The sequence below is a fragment of the Balaenoptera physalus genome (genome assembly GCF_965194825.1).
Source record: "Balaenoptera physalus genome assembly, chromosome: 20".
NCBI lineage: Eukaryota > Metazoa > Chordata > Mammalia > Artiodactyla > Balaenopteridae > Balaenoptera > Balaenoptera physalus.
The window spans coordinates 16,907,723-16,931,317 of record NC_138901.1 but is presented as its reverse complement, the minus strand read 5'-3'; the positions used below and the strand labels follow the sequence as shown (position 1 = coordinate 16,931,317).

The 23,595-nt window shown below is 43.9% G+C and overlaps 1 protein-coding gene across 4 annotated transcripts; it reads left to right on the top strand.

The window, feature by feature from the left end:
• The first annotated feature begins 7,339 nt into the window (after nt 1-7,339).
• Nucleotides 7,340-22,427, top strand: LOC309650989 (ADP-ribosylation factor 2). Of its 4 annotated transcripts, none has more exons than XM_082443195.1 (5): nt 7,340-7,474; nt 9,869-10,035; nt 13,321-13,431; nt 18,612-18,736; nt 20,631-22,427. In XM_082443195.1, the coding sequence occupies exons 2-5, from the start codon at nt 9,888-9,890 to the stop codon at nt 20,790-20,792; spliced, it is 546 nt and encodes a 181-aa protein (XP_082299321.1). In that variant the 5' UTR covers nt 7,340-7,474; nt 9,869-9,887; the 3' UTR covers nt 20,793-22,427. The 4 variants fall into 4 exon arrangements, with proteins under 4 accessions (XP_082299321.1, XP_082299323.1, XP_082299322.1 ...); XM_082443197.1 differs by having other exon boundaries at nt 7,393-7,458; XM_082443196.1 differs by having other exon boundaries at nt 7,444-7,542.
• Nucleotides 22,428-23,595: the final 1,168 nt, after the last annotated feature.

Below are 23,595 nucleotides of genomic sequence, written 5' to 3'. Positions count from 1 at the left end.
CCACTAATTATCTAGACCTGGAATTTACCTGATTTCTGTCTTTGGCAAAATCTGGTTGTCTCTCTTTGTCTTGATTTCTGTGACTTAATCAGTCTTTCCTTTCCTCAAAAAACAAAAAGCAAAACTAAACGAAACTCCCTCAGTTTGTCATTGATCCCTGAAATCCTTAATACACTTTCCTCTCACGGTGAGAAAATAGGTAAGACAGCTTACAATGACTTAAATTTAACCTAAAGTGCAAATGTCTAAGGTCATTTTCTAAGGTCTGGAGGGATTTTTCAGGGTAGAGGAGGTTGGTGAGGTGGGACTAGGGATAGGCTAAAAGAGGAAAAGGGAACTAGGTACCTGAAAGGTGAGGAGAGAAGATGACGACATGATGAAATGGAGATAACAGTGCCCAGGATAAAGAACAGTGAGGCACGTGGGGAGAGGGGTAAGGGTTTGACCAAGGTCAGCTCTTGCTGATTACAGCTACTCTGTGACCCATTGTGATGGTTAATTTTATGTGTTAACTTGGCTGGGCCACGGTGCCCAGATACTTGGTCAAACGTTATTCTGGATGTTTCCATGAGGGTATTTTGGGATGAGATTTACACTTAAATCAGTGGACTTTGAGTAAAGCAGATTGCTCTCCATAATGTGGGTGGGCCTCATCTAATCCACTGAAGGCCTGAATTGAACAAAAGGCTCATCTCCCCAGAGCAAGAGAGAATTCTCCAGCAGACTGCCTTTGGTCTTGAACTGCAGCTCTTTCCTGAATCTCCAGCTTGCCAGTGTCCCCCATCAGATTTTTGGACTTACCAAGCCTCCACGATCACATGAGTCAACTTCTTAAAATAAATCTCTCTCTATATACACATCCTGTTGGTTCTGTTTCTCTGGAGAACCCTGACTAATACACCATGTTTCCTGTCAGTGACAAGGAAGTGATTCCAGGCTTTTATGTAGTGAAACATGGTATCACCTGTTGCTCCCTGTTAGGTAACAAGCATCTATAGGTGGAGGCCCAATTCAAAGTCTTGGAAACCCCATGGATATAATTCTATTGATATGTTCAAATTACGTCCAGTTAAACATCACTTGACAAGTGCTCCATTAGAATGGAGCTGAGTAACTTTGGGACATTCTGGTTGTAACAGTGATGCTTAACTAGGGGGAAATAGATTTCTTCTGTGTTTTGTGGAGTTAGAGCAATAGTAAGCTACATAAAACTGAACTGATTCACTGTTATCCAGTTTATTTAACAAAGCAATGTGATGTTTTGCTGATTTCCACAGTAGTCAAAGGAAAACTAACTTTAGTCTGTGGAAGCCTAGGGTTAAACAAATGGCACTGGGGACAGAAAGGAGTTTTAATCACTTCAAGGTGTAGGTTTCAAAGATCTTCCAACAGGACTGCATGCAGGAGTTTCGGGGAACAGCGCTGTGCATTGAATTCACCACTGCATTGTGACTGTCAGAGGGTACCCTCCGGGGGGGGTGGTGTGTGTGTGCACGTGTGCAAGTGTGTGTGTGACAAGGACCTGCACTGACCCCCTCACAGAAGATATCCTTGTGAAGCAGACAAAGGTGGTCTTAATAAATCCTTTGATACCCTTCCCTCTGCACCTCCTCCTCTTTCCCAAGTTCTTTCAGCATTAATCACCTAATATATTACTCTTTCCAGGAGTGTATGCAATTTAAGAGAATATTGCTGGGGAGCAATAAAAAAACAAATCTCTAAGGGTAAAATTGCAGCGACGGGGATGTCTCTATGGGGACAGCGATCCCTATTCTTGCCCTTCCAATCATAACCCACAGGTCGGCCACCCGTGTCCTCAGCCCAGGCTTTCAGAGAGCCCTGTTGAAAACTTGATATTATGGTCCCATCATAGCCAGTTTTAGGAAGGTGAAGCTGCCATCTGTTTGCTTTCTGTCAGAGAAAACTATTTCCCAGAAGGATGGATAAGGCTAGAGAACAGAGCAAAATGGAGAAAGAATATAGAGTTTTTTTTAAAAGAAGGAAGACCAGCTGATGCAATGCAGCCTTTTAGCTGCAGTCAGGTATTTTATTGTTGGGTTATTTATTTATTTATTTTTTGATGAGTATGCCTTTTCTCTTTGGAGGATCAAGGACAAACACCTATAGTCACAAAAATCAATTCATTCTGGAAAGTCTGAGTGGGCAGGAGAGATGATAGAATCCTCCGTGGAAAGGAATGCATGTTGCTATGGAAACCAGCTGATCCTTTAGTGCAAGCCCCAATGCACTTGCCAGGCTGCATAACCCTGCATAATAAACATCGTGGGTCCAGAGAGCTGCCTGCATCTCTTTGAAAAAGAATCATTCAGATACTGGTCTGATGAGCTTTTATGCATCTCGAGAGAAGGAAGTCACAGTCTCCTGGGAGGGGCTGAGTTGCCTAGAACTTCAAGACACCAGAGGCCCACAAACCACATTGGGGGTGACTATTTTCTCCAGAGGACTCCTGAGAAAAAGTGAAGGGTGTCTTAAGGTTTCTCCTAAGGGCAAATTTACTGGAGAGGTTTGTTTCTAGGGCAAGGAATATGTACAGCAGGACTTTCCAAGGGAGGGAAAATACATCTCTCCAGCAGGAGCATGACCAGAATAGAAGGATAAGTTTAGTGATACTTGAGGGGAGGTGGTCCCAGTATACTGTGTTACATTTAAACTCTCTAAACTTAAATGTATTCATGTGAGAATTGGATGAGGTAATTATCATACAGTACCTAATACATTAAGCACCTGACCCAGCAATTATAAGGCAGATACTAACTACCACTACCAAGAGTGCTAAAACTAATACTAATAACACTATTAACCAATTTTAAAGTCGAACTCAGAGGCGGGGAGCTATCTCCAAATAAGATGCTTCTCAGGATGAAATTATCTCTCTGCTTCTCCCAAGAGCACTTTGTACTTTCCGTGCTGTACAAATAACATTATATTGATGAGACGTGTTTTCTATTAAGAAAAAAAAACCCCACTCAATCAACATCACCATGAGCAATTTGTATTTATAGAGTTGCCAGAGTTTGAGCTTGTTAAATTTCCCCTGAGCACCAATCATGATTTCTATTGTTCTATTACACTCCCTTCCTAATTATCAACATCTTTTATTTTTTAAAAAATAAGTTGTTTTGCCTTATAAAGTTAGTACAACGTTTTCTCACAATCACTTAAAAAAAAAAATCACAACCTCAACTCCTGAATACAATCACTAGTAAGTTAGGTCTCTTTTCCTTCTAGCCTCCTCCCATGCATTCCCCATGGATATTCTTTTTTTTTTTTTGGCCAAACCAGCGGCCTGCGAGATCTCAGTTCCCTAACCAGGGATTGAACCCGGGCCCCTGGCAGTGAAAGCGCTGAATCCTAACCACTAGACCACCATGGAACTCCCCCCATGCATATTATTAAAAAAGACAGCTCTTCCTCGGCTAACAATGTGGTTATGTCCCTAAAAACCACCATAAGTTGAAAATATCGTTATGTCGAAAATGCATTTAACACACCTTACCTACCAAACATCATAGCTGAGCCTAGCCTATTTTAAACATGCTCAGAACACTTACATTAGCCTACATTTGGGCAAAATCATCTGACACGAAGCCTATTTTGAAAAAAGGTGTTAAATATCTCATGTAATTTATTGGATACTGTTCTGGAAGTGAAAAACAGAATGGTTGTAAGGGTACAGAATGGTTTTAAGTATATCAGTTGTTTACCCTTGTGAACGTGTGCCTGACCCACAGACCTTGTGGAAGCTGTGTGGCTTCATGTTAGATGATTTTGCCCAAATGTATGGCATATCCCTGGCCCAGAAAAAGATCAAAATCCAAAATTTGAACTATGGTTTCTACTGAATGTGTACTGCTTCCCCACCATTGTAAAGTCGAAAAATCGTAAGTCAAAACTGTAAGTTGGGGGACTTCCCTGGTGGCGCAGTGGTTAAGAATTCGCCTGCCAATGCAGGGGACACGGGTTTGATCCCTGGTCCGGGAAGATCCCACATGCCGTGGAGCAACTAAGCCCTGGCGCCACAACTTCTGAGCCTGCACTCTAGAGCCCGCGAGCCACAACTACTGAAGCCCGCGCGCCTAGAGCTCGTGCTCCGGAACAAGAGAAGCCACCGCAATAAGAAGCTCGCGCACCCCAACGAAGACTAGGCCCTACTCGCAGCAACTGGAGAAAGCCCGCGCGCAGCAACAAAGACCCGACGCAGCCAAAAATAAATAAATAAACCCTATATATTTTTTTAAAAATTGTAAGTTGGGGACCATCTGTTTATATATATGAAACATATATGTATGTATGAAACATATATATGTGTATGTATGTACCTATATAGTTGTAATCCTTTAGCCATTGAGTGCCATATGGACTGGGACTGTTTTATTCACAGGCTTGATGCAGCTCATGTGCAAATAATGCATATTCTCAGGTTGTGAGGGTTGGAGGCAAAAAGCTCTATTGTTATCAGCCTAAACGTTGCTTCTGTAGGCACAAACAATGGTAGGTAAAAAAAAAAATCTTATCTTTGCTGTTTCACCTTTTTTTCAGGTTATGATGACTCCATTCGAACAAACAAACATCATAGTTGCTGGCAAAACTACTTTACATCTTTTCTTGCAAGTCATCAGGACACAAATAGATCATTCATAGTACAGGAAATAAAAATACTAGTAAACATTTGGGGAAAAATAAACCAAGTAATCAAAGAATTGAAAATTAAACCAACATAAGATACTTTTTTTTTTTTTGGTTATCAAGTTAGTAAAACAAAAACACTAAAAATCCTCTTTTTAAAAAGAGCTTACCTAATGATGAAGTAAGTAAGTTTGGCTTTCACTTGGTTGATGGGAATGGAAATTTTTATAATATACTCAGAAAATAGTTTGGCACGTAATATGTATCAAGAGCCTTAACAATTTTAATGTTTTGACTCAGTGATTGAACTTTTGGAATTCTTTTTGTTTAATTAGCAAGGAATGCAGGAAGGGAAATAAATGTTAGCTGCAGTATAATTCATAAGAGAAAAAATTTTTTTAAATGTAAATATTGAACTATGATGAAATACAAATTCATACTCTAAGGCAAGTCAAGGAAAATTTAAACTTAAAGTATTTTCTCAGGAATTCCCTGGCGGTCCAGCGGTTAGGACTCCGAGCTTTCACTGCCGAGGTCCCAGGTTTGATCCCTGGTTGGGGAACTGCGATCCCACAACCTGCGTGGCGCGGCCAAAAAAAAATTTCTTTTTCTCTGCCCTTGGGCCTCCTCTCTCCCCTCTACTAGGGATTGTGTATCTGCGTTACACATTCACCAAACCTCCTTATCAGCAGAAATACCTGCTCAACCATAAATGGCAACATTCTCCTAGCATCACCAAGACAACTCCCCTCTCTGCTTAATTTCATAAGGGGCCACCGTGACCCATGACCCACTACTCGCTTTGTCCATGTAGATCTGGATTGTGTAAACTGTCAATAATATGTCATTTAGGGACTTCCCTGGTGGCGCAGTGGTTAAGAATCCACCTGCCAATGCAGGGGACACGGGTTCGATCCCTGGTCCGGGAAGATCCCACATGCCTCGGAGCAACTGAGTCCTGGCGCCACAGCTACTGAGCTTGCTCTCTAGAGGCCGCAAGCCACAACTATTGAGCCCTCGTGCTGCAACTACTGAAGCCCGCGTGCCTAGAGCCTGCATTCAGCAGCAAGAGAAGCCACCGCAATGAGAAGCCCCAGCACCGCAACGAAGAGTAGCCCCCAATCCCTGCAACTAGAGAAAGGCTGCACGCAGCAACAAAGACCTAACGCAGCCAAAAATAAATAAATTAAATAAATAAATTTATTTTAAAAACCTATAAAAAATAATACGTCATTTAATGTACAGCCCCCTCTGTCTCAAAAAATTTATATAACTGTGCTTTGACCTTTAACGGGCAGAACAGTTCTGGGAGCTTTCTGAGGGGCTGTTCCTGGGTTATGATCCTCAATTTGGCTTGAATAAAACTGTCCATGTCTTTCTTAGATCAACTGATTAATTTTTTTCGTCGACAACTACATGAAAATGATTAAATAAATTGGTATATCCATATGATGGGATATCACACACCTATCAAAAATGTTTGTAAGAAAAATGTTAAACAATCTGGAAAATGCTCAAATTAAAATATTAAGTGAAAAAGACAAAATTTTACATATTCATAATCTGAACTATGTAAAAATTTCATGGAAAAATGATTGGAAAGGAATAAACCAAAATGGTAGCAGTGATTGCCTCTGGATGATAGGATGATGGGTGATTTTTTTTTCTCCTCCTCCTCTTTTTCCTCTCTCTCTCTGGTGGGAAGTGTCTTTTTTTTTTCCATTATACTTTAAAAAATGACTTTTTTTATAGTTAGGAAAAAATATTATAATTTTAAAGGAGTCATGTAGAAAAACCTCTCATATGTACTTATATTTACCCACATATATACAGTCATTGTGATCAGGAAAGCATTTGATTAAAAAGATTAAGCTGTCAGACAGACCTAGGCTTAAAACTTTGCCCGGCTACTTAATTTTCCCCTTTGTAAAATGGGAATAATAGTAGATTCCAACTAACGGGGTTTTATGGTCATGCAGGTTAAGTCCTTAACATATTTCCTGGCACATACCACGTTCAATGGATGTTAGTTTCTCTGTTTATGTACCATTAGGAACAGTTATGTACCATTTACGGACGTTTGTAAACTTTTTAGTGAACCAAGTTGGCATTAGGGGGCTGAGTTATTGAAAGTATTTCTCAGAAAGTGAGGACTGTGGTTCTGTGCGCCTGAACGCAGGTGCAGGTGGCTAGTATTTTCCCCAACTGTTGAAAATCTCTTCAAAAGCAGGGCGGCTGTCTAGCTTCAGACTGAACAGTAAACCTTCCTTATCCCTAATTTCGGTGTCGGTGTCTGGATGTTTCCCACACAAAACAACGCCCCAAACTAGCTTCTACTTTTAGCTCAACCTCAGCAAATTTCCTTAAATATCACTATGAACTTGGCCCCGCCCACATGCCCCTACCCAGTTGGTCCGAATGGGGTTAGTTCAATCCTTTGAATTTTTCCGAGTTGATTGGCGGAGCAAACCGGAAATGTTTTTACTTTTTTGATTGGTCGCGCACAGCCTAGGGGCGGGGCATATGGGCGTGTCTCGCCAGGACCCGGTGAGCTGTCATTGGAAGATGAAGCCGGCATTTCCAGAGCTTCGTGCCGTCGCCTAGGTCGCGAGGGGCGGGTCTCCTCCCTCCCCGGCCGCTATTGTCCTTTACATTGGCCAGGTTTGTTGTCACTCACGGAACCTCGCGCTCACTGGTACAAAAGCTCCAAGAGGCGACGGGTGATTGGTTGGTTGCTGTTCCCGCCCCAAGCCTGTCGCCATTTCGCAGAGAAGATCGGAAATCCTAAAGGCAGTGGTATTCGTACCCGTGGTCAGTTTGGGGACCGGTGAGTCGCGGACTGGGGAGAGAGGGTTGCGGCACTCAAGGCCTGGCTGGATTTCCGCACCTTCAGAGGTCGGGAAGCTAGAGAGCAGCAGGTGGCTTGCAGAAAGGAGTCTTGTCCCTTCTCCGCCCTCGTGTAGGCCAGGGGCTGCGGGGATCGAGAGAGGCTTGGCTCGTCCGTCGCTGGGCCCTCCGCTCTCCCGGGGGCCCGGAGGTCGAGAGGAAGCGGCGCTGGGCAGAAAGGACACTCGGACGCCTTCCCCGGGGACCCAGCGCGCGTGCCTGCCCGCTGCGCACGCCCACTTGGCCACCCGTTCTGGTTCGTGTCCTGGAGATCTCCACGCAGTTCTCCCTGATGGACAGTTGGTGCTTGTGGTAGGGGAGGGTGAGCGTGTCAAAGAGGCGCCAGGGTCGCCGGCGTCTTCCAGAGGGTCTCTAGCAGCGCAGCGGGCTCTGGGCGCCTCTGGCAGATGAGTAGGAAAAAGAGGAAAAGAGAAGCAGGAGGGAGAACCTTGGAGGTGTACTGTAGTTGGGAGGAGGAATCGAGTATTTGCTTCATAGGACATCTAAGTGGGAAGTACCTTCCCTCCCCCAGAATGTTTCTCACTGTTTTTTTCTCATCTGTGAGATTTATCTTTTCTTCGGAAACGAAGATAAGGAATCTTTAGTTTTGTCGCCCAACAAGATTTTGAGTGCCATAGAGCATTGGACTTATATATACTTTCTATATGGCCCGTCTGTGAATGATTAAAGCATTCATCATTATTCTTTGGTTGTAGCAGTTCCCCTGTACCTAATTTATGTACAGAATAAATGCTCTGCTCCTTTTCTCAGGTCGTAGAATAAAATGGTGTGTGCTTGGACCTCATCCATGAAGTTAAGCTACTGTAGGACACAGTTGAGTTTCAGAGGTGGGCCTCTGGAACTTGGTGACCTCCCCTCTGAGGTCCCTAGGGTCCCGATGAATGGGAGATGGGCTGTCCTTGTTCTGTCTTAACCCTGCTCTGCTCAGGAATAAAGTTTTCCTATGGTTAGCAGTTTAAAGGGAAACAAGGATTTTTTATTTCTCTTTGAAGAATTTTTGTAGACTTCCAGGAACAAGGTTAGGGTTGTAGACAGTACTACTTTTAAGTCTTTAATTAGAATGTCAAGCTCACACTTCAAATAGGCTGATCTGTTAAAATTAAAGACGTAGAATAAATTTCTGCAGAGCTAATCTGTCTTTTTTTAAAATTTTTATTTATTTTTGGCTGTGTTGGGTCTTCATTGCTGTGTGCAGGCTTTTCGCTAGCTGCAGCGAGCGGGGGCTACTCTTCGTTGTGGTGCTCGGGCTTCTCATTGTGGTGGTTTCTCTTGTTGCAGAGCACGGGCTCTAGGTGTGCGGGTTTCAGTAGTTGTGGCACGCGGGCTCAGTGGTTGTGGCTCGTGGGCTCTAGAGCGCAAGCTCAGTAGTTGTGGCGCACGGGCTTAGTTGCTCGTCGGCATGTGGCATCTTCCCACACCAGGGCTCGAACCCGTGTCCCCTGCATTGGCAAGCGCATTCTTAACCAGTGCGCCACCAGGGAAGTCTCTAATCTGTCTTTACTATTGCCTTCCTTTATAGAATCTATCATGCACTCTACTGAAAAATATTGAATATTTATGCAGTTAGACGTCAATATAGTGATTACCTTTTGAGGAGTAATGATTGGGAAGGGTCACAAGGAGATCTGGGTCGCTGGTAATCATCTTTTTTTGATTTGGTTCATGTACATTATCATTTATGTTTTTATGTGTGTGAATTGTTTCCAAAAAAGCTAAAAATAATTAAGAGTAAGGTGGTGGTCGACACTGGATGCTATGGTGTCTCCTCTACTCTTTGCCTAGTTAATTTCTCTGTTAGCAGTGCGGTTTCCCAGTGCCGTATTTCCTCACCTCTGAAGTTTTTTAGATTCTTTTCTGGGTCTTGATACTGTCTGCTAGCCAAAGGCAACTACTGAATTTCTAAAAGGTGCTGATATTTAACCTGCCTTAAAGACTTTGCTTCACATCGTGTAAAATAAACTGGTTCTCCGCTTCCTGAGTTCTCATTTCAGAAGTGTTAGTTGTGTCTGTTGTGACATTGCTTTCATACTTAAGATGCCTAAAGCCTGCCACCATTGAGACTGTGCTTCACATATCCCACTTGGATGCTGCAGTGGAAAAGAGAATTTTTTGGCAAGGCATCAAAAGGCTTAGTTGAGTTTCCCTTTGAAAACAAGATACTCTACTCCTTACTGGCCAAACTATACTTAAAATTGTTCAGTATTTACTAGGAGCCGCCTCTAATGGAGACTTGTATTTCATGTATATATCTTATATTTATGTTTCTATATCTCTGCAAAGAACAATTACTTGACTTGCCTTTCTTTTCCTTCAGGTCACAGAATTCAGTTACAATGGGGAACGTTTTTGAAAAACTGTTTAAAAGTCTATTTGGGAAAAAAGAGATGCGGATTCTTATGGTGGGTTTGGATGCCGCTGGAAAAACCACCATCTTGTATAAATTGAAGCTGGGAGAGATTGTGACTACCATCCCTACGATAGGTATGTTAACGACCTATGACAAGACCAGTTTACACGTTAGTATGTTATACTTTTACATACTTCTTGCATTATTGAATTTTTTTTGGAAAATCTTGTCCGCCCCGAGAGCGGTTTTGAGGCCAGAACCAGGTAATATACAATTTCCTAATTGCTCCCTGTCATCTCTGGCACATCGCTATGTTTACAGGGGAGGCATACGAACACATTTAGGTGGAACAAGTTTAACTGTATCTGCTTGGCAAAAAAAAGAAAAAGATAATGATTATTAAAATCCATCTTTCTTCCAGCTGGCCTTTCTAAGTGGAAGCATCTCTCCATACCAAGTATGTTCCTAGTGTTTAAAGATGTAGTATGATTTTTTTTTTTGAGCTGGTGGTCAAGTGAAGAATCTGATTTGTTCAAATGCTGGAGGACTATCTGGCGGTGTAGTTATTCCTGCGAACTGGCACTGTGTTTTGTCAGCTATTTAAGACTTTTGCAAAGGCAGGGTTTTTTTTTTGTTTTTTGTTTTTTACAAATTTATTTATTTTATTTATTTATTTTTGGCTGCATTGGGTCTTCGTTGCTGTGCGTGGGCTTTCTCTAGTTACAGTGAGCGGGGGCTACTCTTCATTGAGGGGCACAGCCTTATCATTGCGGTGGCTTCTTTTGTTGCAGAGCACAGGTTCTAGGCGCTCAGGCTTCAGTAGTTGTGGCTTGTGGGCTCTAGAGCGCAGGCTCAGTAGTTGTGGCGCACGGGCTTAGTTGCTCTGCAGCATGTGGGATCTTCCCGGACCAGGGCTCAAACCTGTGTCCCCTGAATTGGCAGGCGGACTCTTAACCGCTGCACCACCAGGGAAGCCCCTCAAAGGCAGTTTTGACAGAACTTAGTCTGTGCCTCATCAGCTGCCTCCAGATCCAAACTCCTGAGCGAGAATAGCCTCCCCAGGATGGCATGTGAATGTCAGTAGTGTTCTGAATGTTGGATTAGGCACAGGAACCAACCGATCAACTTCCAACTTGGGCAGTAGCTTCAGAGATTGCAGCACTTAAAGGAAGAGGAAACCAGATGGAGAAAGTGTTCATACCCATAATTTTAAAAATGTTATTAGTCCAAAATGAAAATAGCATAATTACTTGGTTTTCTCCAATTATAAAAATAATTCATGCTTCCATAATGTCATACATACAAAAAAAAGTCTAAACAAGTGTTAAAAAACACTGTGACTTTGGTGAATATCTTTGTGAAGTCATATGCATGCTGTCTTCCAACTTACTCTGCGTTAAACAATGTGTTTCCTGCCTTCTTTTTTACCCCCCTGCCCCCTTTATGTAGCTAATGCCAGCTCATTCTTTCCGTCTCAGTTTAAGCATCATTTCTCAGGGTCGCCTTTCCTGATCCCTTGGATGGGTTTTCCCCTGTTGTAAGTTTCCACAGCAACCTGAACTTCTTAGTAACTCTGAGCACATTTGTCATTGCTTGCTCACCGTCTCTCTTCCAAAAGTGTGAATAAGAGCAAGAATCATGTCTGCCTTGTTCACCACTGTCCCCCGGCGCCTAGCAAAATGCGTGGCACGTGATAGATGTCCAGGAAATATTTGGTGAATGAATTGAATACTGATTTGGTGGTAGATTGTTAAACTAATGGCCCCAACGAATCATGCCCCTCAGTAGCCATATGCCTGTGCAGTCCCCTTCCACAGTGGTGCTGACCTTGGCCATGTGACTTGCTTTGGCCAAGGGCACATCAGCAAAGGTGATTCACACGAAGATTTGATAAGTGCTGTGTCTTGGGGTTTGTTCTTTCGGAACACTACCACCAGCACGTGAGGTTGCTCAGTGCTCCTTGGGAATAAAAAGGCCACCTGGAGAGAGGGAAGTCCAGCCTAGCCCCCAAAGGACTCAATAGTTGAATGCATCTACAAGAGGAAGAAGCCCAGGCAACCCACAGAATTGGGTAGGTGGGAAAATCATTGTTCTAAGCCATTATGTTTGGGAGCTTAAGTAATAATCAGTACAGATCAACATCAAATTTTAGTAACTAGATAGTATTCCATTATGTGGCTATATGTTTAACAAATTTCCAGTGATGGATGGTTAGGTTACGTGCAACAGTTCTGTGTAAATGATTTTGAACTCAGCATCATTTAAAGATCAATCAGATGTGGCTGAGCTCACTAAAGAGACTGAGAAGGTACAGCCATAGAGACAGAAGGAAAATGGGAAGCCAGGGAGGAGTTTCAAGGAGGGGGTGAGCAGTAGTGTCAGATATAAAATCAAATCACATAAGAACTGGAAAGCATTTGTCAGATTTATTGACATGGTGACCTTGCTGACCTTGGCGAAACCAGCAAAACATGGTAAAGTAGAACTAAGGTGTATTGGGTGAGAGGTGACAAAGTTGGCACAGTGAAGGTAGCAAAACGTCTTAGAGAAGTTTGACTTTAAAAGGGAAAATAGAGGGTGGTAGCGCGTGAAGGTGTGGAGTCATCTTTTTTTTTTAATTTTTTTTTTTTAAGATTTATTTATTTATTGATTGATTGATTGCTATGTTGGGTCTTCGTTTCTGTGCTAGGGCTTTCTCTAGTTGTGGCAAGCGGGGGCCACTCTTCATCGCGGTGCGCGGGCCTCTCACTATCGCGGCCTCTCTTGTTGCGGAGCACAGGCTCCAGACGCGCAGGCTCAGTAGTTGTGGCTCACGGGCCTAGTTGCTCCGCGGCATGTGGGATCTTCCCAGACCAGGGCGCGAACCCATGTCCCCTGCATTAGCAGGCAGATTCTCAACCACTGTGCCACCAGGGAAGCCCGGAGTCATCTTTTTTGAAAGATGCAAAAGACTTAAACAGGTTGGAGATTTTGAAGGTTCCAGACAGCGTGGGTGAATTGGATCCAGCGCATGGGGGGATGGGGTTGGCATTAGCTAGTTGCCCCCTTCCATTGCTCCAAGAGGGAGGGAGAAATGGGTGGGTGAAGATGTAGATGAGTTTCTACAGTGTGTGGTGGTGGGAAGCGGAAGCAGTCCCATTGATGGCTTCTGTTTGCTCTGAAGTATGCAGGAAGAGCTGCTGGGAGAGGGAGGGGAGGTGTGAGGAGGGAGACCGGAGGGAGTGGAGAAGGTTGGAGACACCTGTCACAATGCACGGGGGAGAAAGCTGACTAACACATTCTGTTTTGTAAGCTATGGATCTTTGACTGGCAAGTTGCTTCGTAAATGAAAAGTACTGTCCAAATGTTAGCTGAAATTATTTTGAATTGTTGAACCAGCAGAAGTCTTCATTAAACACTTTCTCCATCTTCCAATTTAGGTTTCAACGTGGAGACGGTAGAATATAAAAACATCAGCTTCACAGTCTGGGATGTTGGTGGCCAGGACAAAATCAGACCTTTGTGGCGACATTATTTCCAGAACACACAAGGTAAAGATTATCCAGTTCTAGCCTTGCAACCATTTCTGTTAAATGCACCTAAAGGTCGATGCTTGAAGCAAAACCTTGTGGTGCGCTGCTTTATTTGGGCTGTCAGTCATTCCTTCTTTTCTGCTGACCCACTTACGCTTACTGGGGAGGTTTCTTTTTGAGAAACCTTCCTTGAAAAAGTACTTGGGCTTTAATGCCTTATATAGGAATATCCTCTTAATCCAGAACAGTTAGAAAATGGTTGTTCTAATGAATTTCATCTTTTGGTTAATTGAAAGTTGTATGTGCCTTAGATGAAGTACCAATTTTTGAAGAACTTGAATTCAGTACACTCTTTTAAACCTGTGGAGAATAATTGAAAATCATGCCCATGGAGAGAAAGAAATGAACAGGGATGGCTGGGATCCCAAATCCCAGCATCCTATGTGGCCACAGTGCCTCCCTACTGCGCTGTTATTCTACAAGTGCTTGAATAAGCATGATCATTACCTTATTTCCTTATCACTGGTTTCTTAAAATTTGGGGTTTTAGCGTGTCCCAGTCCCCCATCAATCTATTTGAGTTTTTTTCATTGATTATATTTTGGATAAATGATACGTTATGGAGTATCACCTGTCAAGATATCCGTAAGCTGTTCGTATAGTTTTTACGCCCTGATTCTCATGTAGAATCATAACCACCTGGCATCTACATACTCATTTTAGAATTTATTTGGACTTTTTTAATTTTGAAGATTCTACTACCTATGGTGTTTTCATTGCATGTGTTTCATAGTAAAGACCCATATTTGTTGATCTTTTCAGACCAAATACCCGAGTCGACTGTCCCTTTATATTTTGTATCATTATTTTAGCTATTACCTTTAACACTTAACTCTATTTGTAGTTATTTCCTTAGCCTATAGATTTAGAATGTGTTTCCTCAAAATAGTGCATTTATCTTTTCTTTTTTCAGTTTTGTTAGTGGAAAATTTAAAGCAAAAAAGGAGAAGGATGCATAACAAATCCCCACGAACTCATCACCCAGCTTCAGCAGTTATCAGCGTTTTGCCCAGAGTGTGTTACAGCAAATGCCAGACATGATGCCTTTTACTCATACATCCTTCAGTGTTTATTTCAAACTGATAAAGACTTTCTTAAAACATAATCTCCATGCATTATCACACTTCCAAAATTAACATTCTTTCTTTAATATCTGGTACCCAGTCCTTATTCAGATTTTTCCAGTTGTATCAAATACGTCCTTTTCACGTTTGATTTGTTCGCAGAGGAATCAAAGTTTACACGTTGCCTTTCATTGTTATGTCTCTTTAGTCGTCTGCTACTCTCCAACAGTTTATCCCTCCATTTTTTTCTGTCATTCCATCTGAGTCTATTAAGCTGAAATCCTTCTAAACAAAGAATCCCTTCATCAAATATTTGGTTTCTCTGAAATATAGTTTATATAAGAAAGGCAGGAAAGATAGTCATCATGGAAGGTTGCTAGGGTATCGAGTTGTTTCTCTAAAAATCAATAAAGGGATTTAATTCTTTCCCTTTATTGATTTTTAGAGAAACAACTCGATACCCTAGCAACCTTCCATGATGACTCTTAGATTTTTTAAAATAAATTTATTTATTTATTTATTTATTTATTTTTGGCTGTGTTGGGTTTTCGTTTCTGTGCGCGGGCTTCCTCTAGTTGTGGTGAGCGGGGGCTACTCTTCATCGCGGTGCACGGGCCTCTCGCTGTCGGGCCTCTCTTGTTGCGGAGCACAGGCTCCAGACACGCAGGCTCAGTAGTTGTGCCTCACGGGCTTAGTTGCTCCACGGCATGTGGGATCTTCCCAGACCAGGGCTCGAACCCGTGTCTCCTGCATTGGCAGGCAGATTCTTAACCACTGTGCCACCAGGGAAGCCCTGACTCTTAGATTTTTATGTCTTTGTGTTTCAATCCGTTGCAGACAATACGCTTTTTGATACTCAGAGTGTCCATTTAACCTGGATTGGCACTTGCCATATTGGTCAAACTGTTGTAATTCCTCACCAGTGATAAAAGTAGAAAATGTGGGTTTGAACCACAGCTCTGCTCTGAAACCTTGGGAAAGTTAGGTAATCTTTCCTGTCTCGATTTCCTCATCTATAAAATGGAGGTGAATACCTACTGCGCCGGATCATTTGACTTGAATGAGATTAATTTTATAAAATGCTTAGTTCTGTGGTTGGAAGGTAGTGGGCCTTCCGGAGCCTGTATTAGTCTGGGTTTTCCAGAAAAACAGAACCAGTATGATGGCTGGCTCGCCATACATGTATGCACATATGTTTGTGTGTATATATGTGTGTGTATATGTGATTTATTATAAGGAATTAGCTTACGTGGTTGTGGAGGCTGAGGAGTCCCGGGACCTGCAGTTGGCAGGCTGGAGACCCGGGAGAGCTGTGATGATTAAGTTCCAGTCCAAAGGCAGAAGACACATATCCCAGCTCCAAGACGAGTGAATTCTTTCTCGTCCTCTCTTTTGTTCTAATCAGGCCTTCATTGGATTGGACTAGAGCGCACTGAGGAGCTCAATCTGCTGTACTCAGTGTCCTGATTCAGATGTTAATCTCATCTGGAAACACCCTCACAGACACACCCAGAGTACTGTTTGACCAAATGTCTGGGCACCCTGTGGCCCAGTCAAGTTGACACATAAAATTAACAGTCACAGAGTCCAAATTACTAGAGGTTTTTTGTCCTCATTCTCAGGCAGGGTTCCCTTTACCCACCTTATTAAGAGTGGTCACACTCAGTCACCAAGTAGAAATGCCTGTTTGTTTTCAATCTTCTATTTATAACAAGCCTAATTTCATTGAGTTTCAGTAACTACTGCTGTGATGGTGGGGAACTAACTGGCTATATTCTAGGACCTTGTGGTGGGTGGTTTAGACTCTTCATGAAATTAGCAAATGGGGACTTTTGAAGAATGGATTTGCTGCCTGGTGGGTCCAAACATTTCAGCCATTAGTAATCTTGGATGTTGCCCCTATTTTTCCTGCCAACTTCCCAACAGTCAGGCTGTCTTTTTTAATTTAAATTTTCTTCTCCCCACTTCTAAAAACAAATTACAGCGTACTATTCATTTGTAAATTTACCTTTTCTATGTTTTCTTAGTTCAGAAGTGTAGTCAGTCTGATGGCTAGGTTCTTTTGTTTCTCACCTAAGGATCTAAATAAGAACAGTATAAAATGGAACCTAAATTTATAAACCTTTCTTTCTATTAGGAACGGCAAAGGGATAATACGTCAGCTTCCACCCTGTCAGTTTCGCATTGGAGACTAAGGATCTCCTCACATTTCAGGATAACCTCGTTTGCTTAGTTATGATAAGAGTCCAGAACTTACTGGCCGCCTATCAAATCTTTGGTGGGGGCGTTTGAATGTTCTTCATTTTTCTGGTCTGATGTGATGTAACAGACATGACTTTGAGTCTCATGTAAGCCCCAGACATTCAGAAGCTGTGGACACTCCCGTCTGCCAGAGTGGGCTGCTCCAGACAGCTGGTCAGGCAGCTGTTGGGTGGGCCTGGGAAGCACAGAGGGAAAGGGCCGAGGGCCAGCACAGATTTTCCCTCCTAGACATGGTGGTGCGATCTCAGTGTCAGAAGGAACCCAGAAGTCATCTCATTCCACTGCCCTTCCCGTCAGCAGAATCCCTTCTGCAGTGTCCCCAGAAGTTGCCGCTTAAGCTGGGCACAAGCATCTTCAGTGACAGGCATGCCTCCTGAGGCAGCCCATTGCCCCTGCATTTCTCTTGACTCTTTTTATCACCTTGACCTCCTGTAGTTTTACCCACTGATCTTCCATCTACTTAGAACAAGTTGAACCTCTCTTTATGTCACAGCTTCTAGATATTTGAAGACAGCTGTCAGTCCCCTCAGTGAATCTTTTCTCTAGGCAAAATATTTCCAGTTATATAAATTTGTTTTTCATATGACATGGTATCTAATTCCTTTGCCGTCCCAGTCATTCTTTGTCCCTCCAGTTCGCCTGTGTCTTAGAGTGTGGGGTCCAGCACCAACCACGTAACATTCCCAGGATGTTCTGACTGACGCACTGTAGCATCGGCTTTTTGTTGCCCGTGTTTTAGAAACTGAGCTGCTGTCACTACTGTTGATACAGCCTAGGATCAAGTTAGTTCTTTTGGCAGCCACTTCCCATTTTTGTCTCACAGAAGGCTTATTGTCAGCTAACCATCCAGTTGTTATTACCATTAATGTCACGTGGACTACTGCTAAGAGAGTCTTTTGCATCCTGTGTCTGGAATGTGTGCCGGATCCCTCCTGGGCACCTCCTCTGAGATCCTGTCGGCCCCGCCTCTGCCTCCAGCCAATGTGGCAGTGACCAGATCTGTGCAGGTTTCAGCCACCTTTGCTCACGTACAGTGTGGTGGTCCCTTTCTCTGACCTGTCTTTTGCTTCCTGGGATTTCTCTACTGCTGTATAGTGTGGAATGCTGCAAAGACTTCTGACACCAACTACCTGGGGTTGGGCCGCACGTCACAGGTTAAGGGCACAAGACTCCCTCACTTCAGACACCAGCTGCAAATTCGGGTTCCCCAGACCACCCTCACTTTTTTCCAGCTGTCTGCAAATTTGGCAGTTCCAAATATCCCCTCAGGTTCAGTATTCATTAAAACAACTCACAGGACTCAGGGGAGCGCTATACTTACAGTTCTGTTATAGCAAAAGTATACAAATGAACCAGCCAAGGGAAGATATGCGTAGGGCGAGATCTGGGAGGTACCACACACAAAGCTTGCCTCGTCCTCTTCCCATGGGGTCAGAATGCATTACCCTTCTGGCACATCGCTGTGTGACGTACGCAGAGCATTGCCAACCAGGGAAGCTTATCTGAACTTGGATGTCCCTAGATTTTTATTGGGTCTTCATCATGTAGGCATGATGTAGAAATGAAGTGATGAAAAATAAGCCTAACCTTTTCTCTCTCTATTCTTGTTATTGTTAATCTGGTGAAGGGCTAGATGCCTCTGAAAAAGGCTAGCTGGGTGTACAGGAGGCTTCCCAACTCTAAAGATTATATATCCTTCCGTATTGATTGCTTTCAGTGAAACCACACGTGTAAGCAGGGAGAAGCTGTAAGGACGTATAAACAGCTGCCTTCCCAGGTTCAGACTACTAACACACTTGTGCTTTCTTTCTAGGTCTGATTTTTGTGGTCGACAGTAATGACAGAGAGCGGGTCAATGAAGCCCGAGAAGAACTAACCAGAATGTTAGCCGAAGATGAGCTCAGAGATGCAGTTTTATTGGTGTTTGTAAATAAACAGGTATGTCGCTGGCTTTCTGGATCCTGGGACTGAAAAGTACTGCCCGCTGCTCGCTTAAAAATAGCGATATCTAATTAGCTGCCTGCCTTCCTCTCTCCTGTCCCTAGCCTTTCTCTCCACCGCTTTGTTAGCATATGTCTTATATTCATTCACTCGCTCAACAAATATCAACTGAGCATTTACTAAGATCTAGGCATTGTTTTAGGTATTGGTGATATAGATATAGCCGTAAACCAGACAGACAAAAATCCCTGTGTTCATGGAGTTTATGTTCTAGTGGGAGGAGAGTCCGTCAATAAACCACATGTAATATGTCTGGGGGGAGTGTCGTGGAGGCGGGGGCAGATGTGCGGAAGGACTAGAATGCCTCTCTGATAAGATGACACCTGATAAGGTGACACCTGAAGGCCAGCAGGAAGGCAGCCAGTGCGGCTGGGACGGGATTGGGGGTCGGGGGGAAGCAAAGGAGGAGATGAGATTGGATCATGTGGGGCCCATCCTTGGGGAAACTCGGCTTCTGTGTAAATATAACCAAGAGCAGTGAAAGAGGAGTAGGAGGAGGGTGTAGAACCGTCCAGCCTCAGGAAGCTGAACTAAGCGTGGAAAAGAAGGCAGAATCCTGTGGAATGTACCAGCCTGAGATAAACCAGGGTCACGTTTTGATGTGTGTCCCCGCACTTTCTCCTCCATGAGTACATTCGTTATGTAATCGAGATCATACTGTTTTGACAGTGTTGCGTCCTGTTTTGTCACTTTATTGAAGGCATTTTCTGTTGTCATCTAGCCCTTTGTAAACATGATTTTAAATGGTGGGTGGGTCATCATTCACTCAGCCATTACCCTGCCATTAGATTCGATGTCAGTTTGAAGTTCACTAGTGAGCACAATGGACTTTCATAAAAGAAAATGACATTTGTTCTTTTTAATTGTAAAAACAGAACATGCTTATGGTATAAATATGCAGACAGTTCACAATATCAAGTGAAACATTCTAGCCCCACTCTTCAGGGTAAAGCATTGTTAAATGTCTTATATTTCTTTCCAGAGATAAAACTTTCTGTGCCTATATGAGCAGTTATATGATTGTATTCATATCTAAATTCTGGAGATCATATTCAGCATTCTGTTTTGGAACCTGCTTCTTCACTTAGCATATCTTTGACGTCCTTCCAAATCATTGCGTCTAGATCTACCTTGTTCTTTAATGCTAATTTGTTCAAATTTGGTTTGAGCTTACTAGTGCTAGGCACTTGGAATACATCAGAGAACAAGATAGAGATTCCTGCCCTGGTAAAGTTTGCATTCTAGTTACGAGAGGCAGATAATAAACACACTAAGTAAGTCAATGTTATAATATAGTAACTTGTGGTGAGGGCTGTAGGCAGAGCAGGACAGTTAGGAGGGGTCACGGGGGGCTCAGGTCACGACGGCCTTGCAGAGCGTCCTGAGGACTCGGGCTGTTACCCCGAGAGAGGCGGAGAGGTCACAGGGCTTTGATAGAAGAATGCCTTGATCTGACTTTCACTGACCGCCGGGTTGTGTTTAGACTCTTTGGGAGCAAGAGCAGAAGCTTGGAGACCAGTTTGGAAGTAATTTCAGTACCTGAGTGAGAAGTGATGGCGGTGGGATCAGGGTATAGCTGTGCAGGTGGTGAGAAGTGGTCAGATTCTGGATATATTTTGAGGGTAGAGCTGGTGGGATTTCCTCGTGTGGAGTTTGTGAGAGGAGAGAGAGAGAGAGAGAAAATTAAGGATGATTTCAAGGTTTGGAGCCTGAGCCACTGGGAGGCTAGAGAGAAGACTGTGGGTTAAGGGCAGACGTTGGGGGAAGAGTATAATGTTCCGTTATGAGGATATAACATTTATGGACTGACTCTTGAATATTCTCTCTCAAGGATCTTCCCAATGCTATGAACGCAGCAGAGATAACAGACAAGCTTGGCTTACATTCTCTCCGCCAGAGAAACTGGTACATTCAGGCTACTTGTGCCACCAGTGGAGATGGGCTTTACGAAGGCCTGGACTGGCTCTCCAACCAGCTCAAAAACCAGAAGTGATGGGAAGCGCTGCGTTCCCTGTGCGTCGTGGCAAAGCCAGCTGGCCTCTTCAGTGTGCGTGTGTGCGTGTGAGGAGCCGAGTGTGGGTGCGTGGCCGGACGTGGGAGCAGCTTTCTCACATGGTGCCTTATACGCCCTCTATGGGAACCAATCTTACATGTTACAAACAACCAGTGTTACATTTTATATGCTACCTTCCATTTCATAGCTTTGGTGACCAGTTTTGCAGTCGACGGAGCAGTCCCGAGGGTTCCCTGGTGCCCGATAGCCAGAGTGGTCTTCGTGGTGGGAGGAAGGGGGAGGGTGGGCTGTGGACTGACTTCCTTTGTGTGGTTCTAGCCCAGGTCTGGTCTGGGGAGGGGGGGTCTCTGCACACCTGGGGATTCTGTTAGACTTGGCATCCTTTCGTAAAAAGGAAGGAACTGTCATTCTTTCCCATCACTGCCAGAGCTAGCAGCTCACTTTTCAGTGCTTTAAAGTAAATGATCCTCAAAGACAAAAAGGCCCTTGCTTACCGCACATGTTAAGTTGTTAAGATGTTAAGATCTGAGCTTAAGTTATTTTCTAGCCCAGACCTCCTGGTTGAATGGACTTCATTGGGAGGAATCAGTGATCTTTTTTCATTAGAAAAAACCCTCGTAACGCTAGACCCCGTAACAGTAGAAATCATCTAGTCCTTCGCTTCCTTGCCTCATATTTGCCACATGGAGACCCTTTGGGGAAGGAACCCAGCGCACGGCCGAGGCTCTTTACTGAAGCCACGCCGCCGCTCACAGGGCCGGGTTAAGGAGGGGAGGCGCCGCCGTGTTTGTGTCCCTACGTCACTGTCTCCTGAGGCTGCCACTCCCACCCCTCGGCGCTGAATGTTCTCCACTCGAAGCAGGAGCTTCGCTCCCGGGATGGAATCGTCACCGTGTACAGTGTCTTAGCCCAACTTGCAGTTTAGCTTAGCTGTGTTCCCAGAACCACACACCTGTGAGTTCTGAGCGTTTGTGAGAGAATCAAGAGGTTCATTCGGGGAACGAGACTCCCAGCAGCCGAGTTGGTTGGTGCTAAATTTTGCTGTGAAGAATGTCTCGTCCGGACCACTCTCCGTGACACTGACTCCCTCTTCTGGTTGGCAATACTGTCTTCCGTGGAAACGTGCTTTATATTGTCCTCAAAATAATAGTAACAATGGCCTGGAAATGAGCTGGATTCACTCAATAGTCTAGAGCTCTTTTGCCCAGACAGCTGTTGGCCACATTTGTACCTAAGCTGTTCCACTACTACCTTTCAAAATTCCTTTTTCAAAAAAAATCTTCATTTCAGATTACAGAGGAGGAGAATATAAGATGAATTTTAACAAAAGTAAACCTTGTTTACTGATAACAATGAAGTTGCTCTTACTAGGAAGAAATTTCATGCCATGATAAATGTGGAGTTTTTTTCTTTAAAACATTGACTTTGAAGAATGTTCTTTGCAATACTGGCAGTGAAGTCCAGATTTGATTTTTAACCATGGAGTTAAGTCCTGAGAAAGATTTAGATTGTACGCCTCAGATTGGCAGGGACTGTGTCTTAGGGTTTTGTGTTTATGCTTAGTGCCGCGTATGTGGTACAGTGCTGTGTCCCATTAAACACTTGTTGATTGGTTGGACGGTAAAGAACTTGCTCTGGAGGAGGAGAGGACAGCCATGTGCTTCTGGATGTCTCGAGCTACTACTTTAAAATCCCTTTCCCTCTGCATCTTAGCAGACTTGCTGTTGAAAACTCCCAGGGCACTTGCACAAAAGGCAGAACCCGCAGAGGTGCCGTCCCGGCCCCTCTGCTTTCAGCAGTGCTCCTCGTTCTCACCTTACATGACACTTTCAACTGCTGTCTTTCTCTTTCTGTGAATTTGGAGCTGGTCATTTGGGGTTTATGGGGGGGGGGGCACTTCAGTGTAGTGGCTTTGAGCAAAGACTTGGGTCCCTGAAAGCCAATTTCACATCCCAGCTGTGTCCTCACTGGCTGCTTGACCTCAGGCCTGTTACTCTTTGACCCCATATCTCTGAGCCTCAGTTTGCTTAACTGTTAAATGAGGATAATACCTACCTCATAGGGTTGTGAGACCTTTGTATGCCTTGCCTGGTGTTTTCCCTGGGGATATCTTGATGTCCAAGGTGTGAATTGCAGTGCTGGCCACAAACTGATCCGTATTATTTACAAGAGCAGTGAAGTGGGATGGGATGGGGAGCTATGTTTAATCTTTCCCACTCTATTCACCTAATCCTGCTGAATCCTCTGTCCTTTTCTAACCATGGGAAGTGCTAATAAGACCATTTGGGATGCTTGTTTAAAAAACCAGATTGCTGTGTCCCACACTCACTGTTTTTCTTTTTTTTTTTTAAAGTGTGATTTTTAGCATATTCACAGAGTTGTGCGACCACCCTACTAATTTTAGACTATGTTCACCACCCCCAAAAGAAACCCCGGGTCCACGAGCATCCAACCCCTATTCCTCCCTTCCCCATGGCCCCCCCTGGCCACCACTAATTTACTTCCTATTTCTATGGATTCACCTATTCTGTTAAGGTGAGGGGCCTGGGGAGCTGGTGGGTGCTTGGGAAGTGCTGAGGTGCTGTTGGCCTGAACACAGCTTCAGTCCGGGGGCATCAGCCTGATGACAGAGGAGGCAGAGCCCCAGGGAAAAGACTGCCCCAGAGCTAGGTGACTGGAATTTATTACCTTGAGAGGGGAAGAGGTGCCTCTAATAATTATGCAGGGACATGGGGCATAAAAGGGGATGTACGGTTGCCCTATCAGTCAGAATGTCGGGAGC

Bases quoted from the DNA above. Each gene is read 5' to 3' on its own strand.
- LOC309650989 (XM_082443195.1), top strand. From the start codon at position 9,888: ATGGGGAACGTTTTTGAAAAACTGTTTAAAAGTCTATTTGGGAAAAAA. The intron at 10,036-13,320 runs GTATGTTAACGA...CTTCCAATTTAG, and splicing joins GACTACCATCCCTACGATAG to GTTTCAACGTGGAGACGGTA. The intron at 13,432-18,611 runs GTAAAGATTATC...CTTTCTTTCTAG, and splicing joins TTATTTCCAGAACACACAAG to GTCTGATTTTTGTGGTCGAC.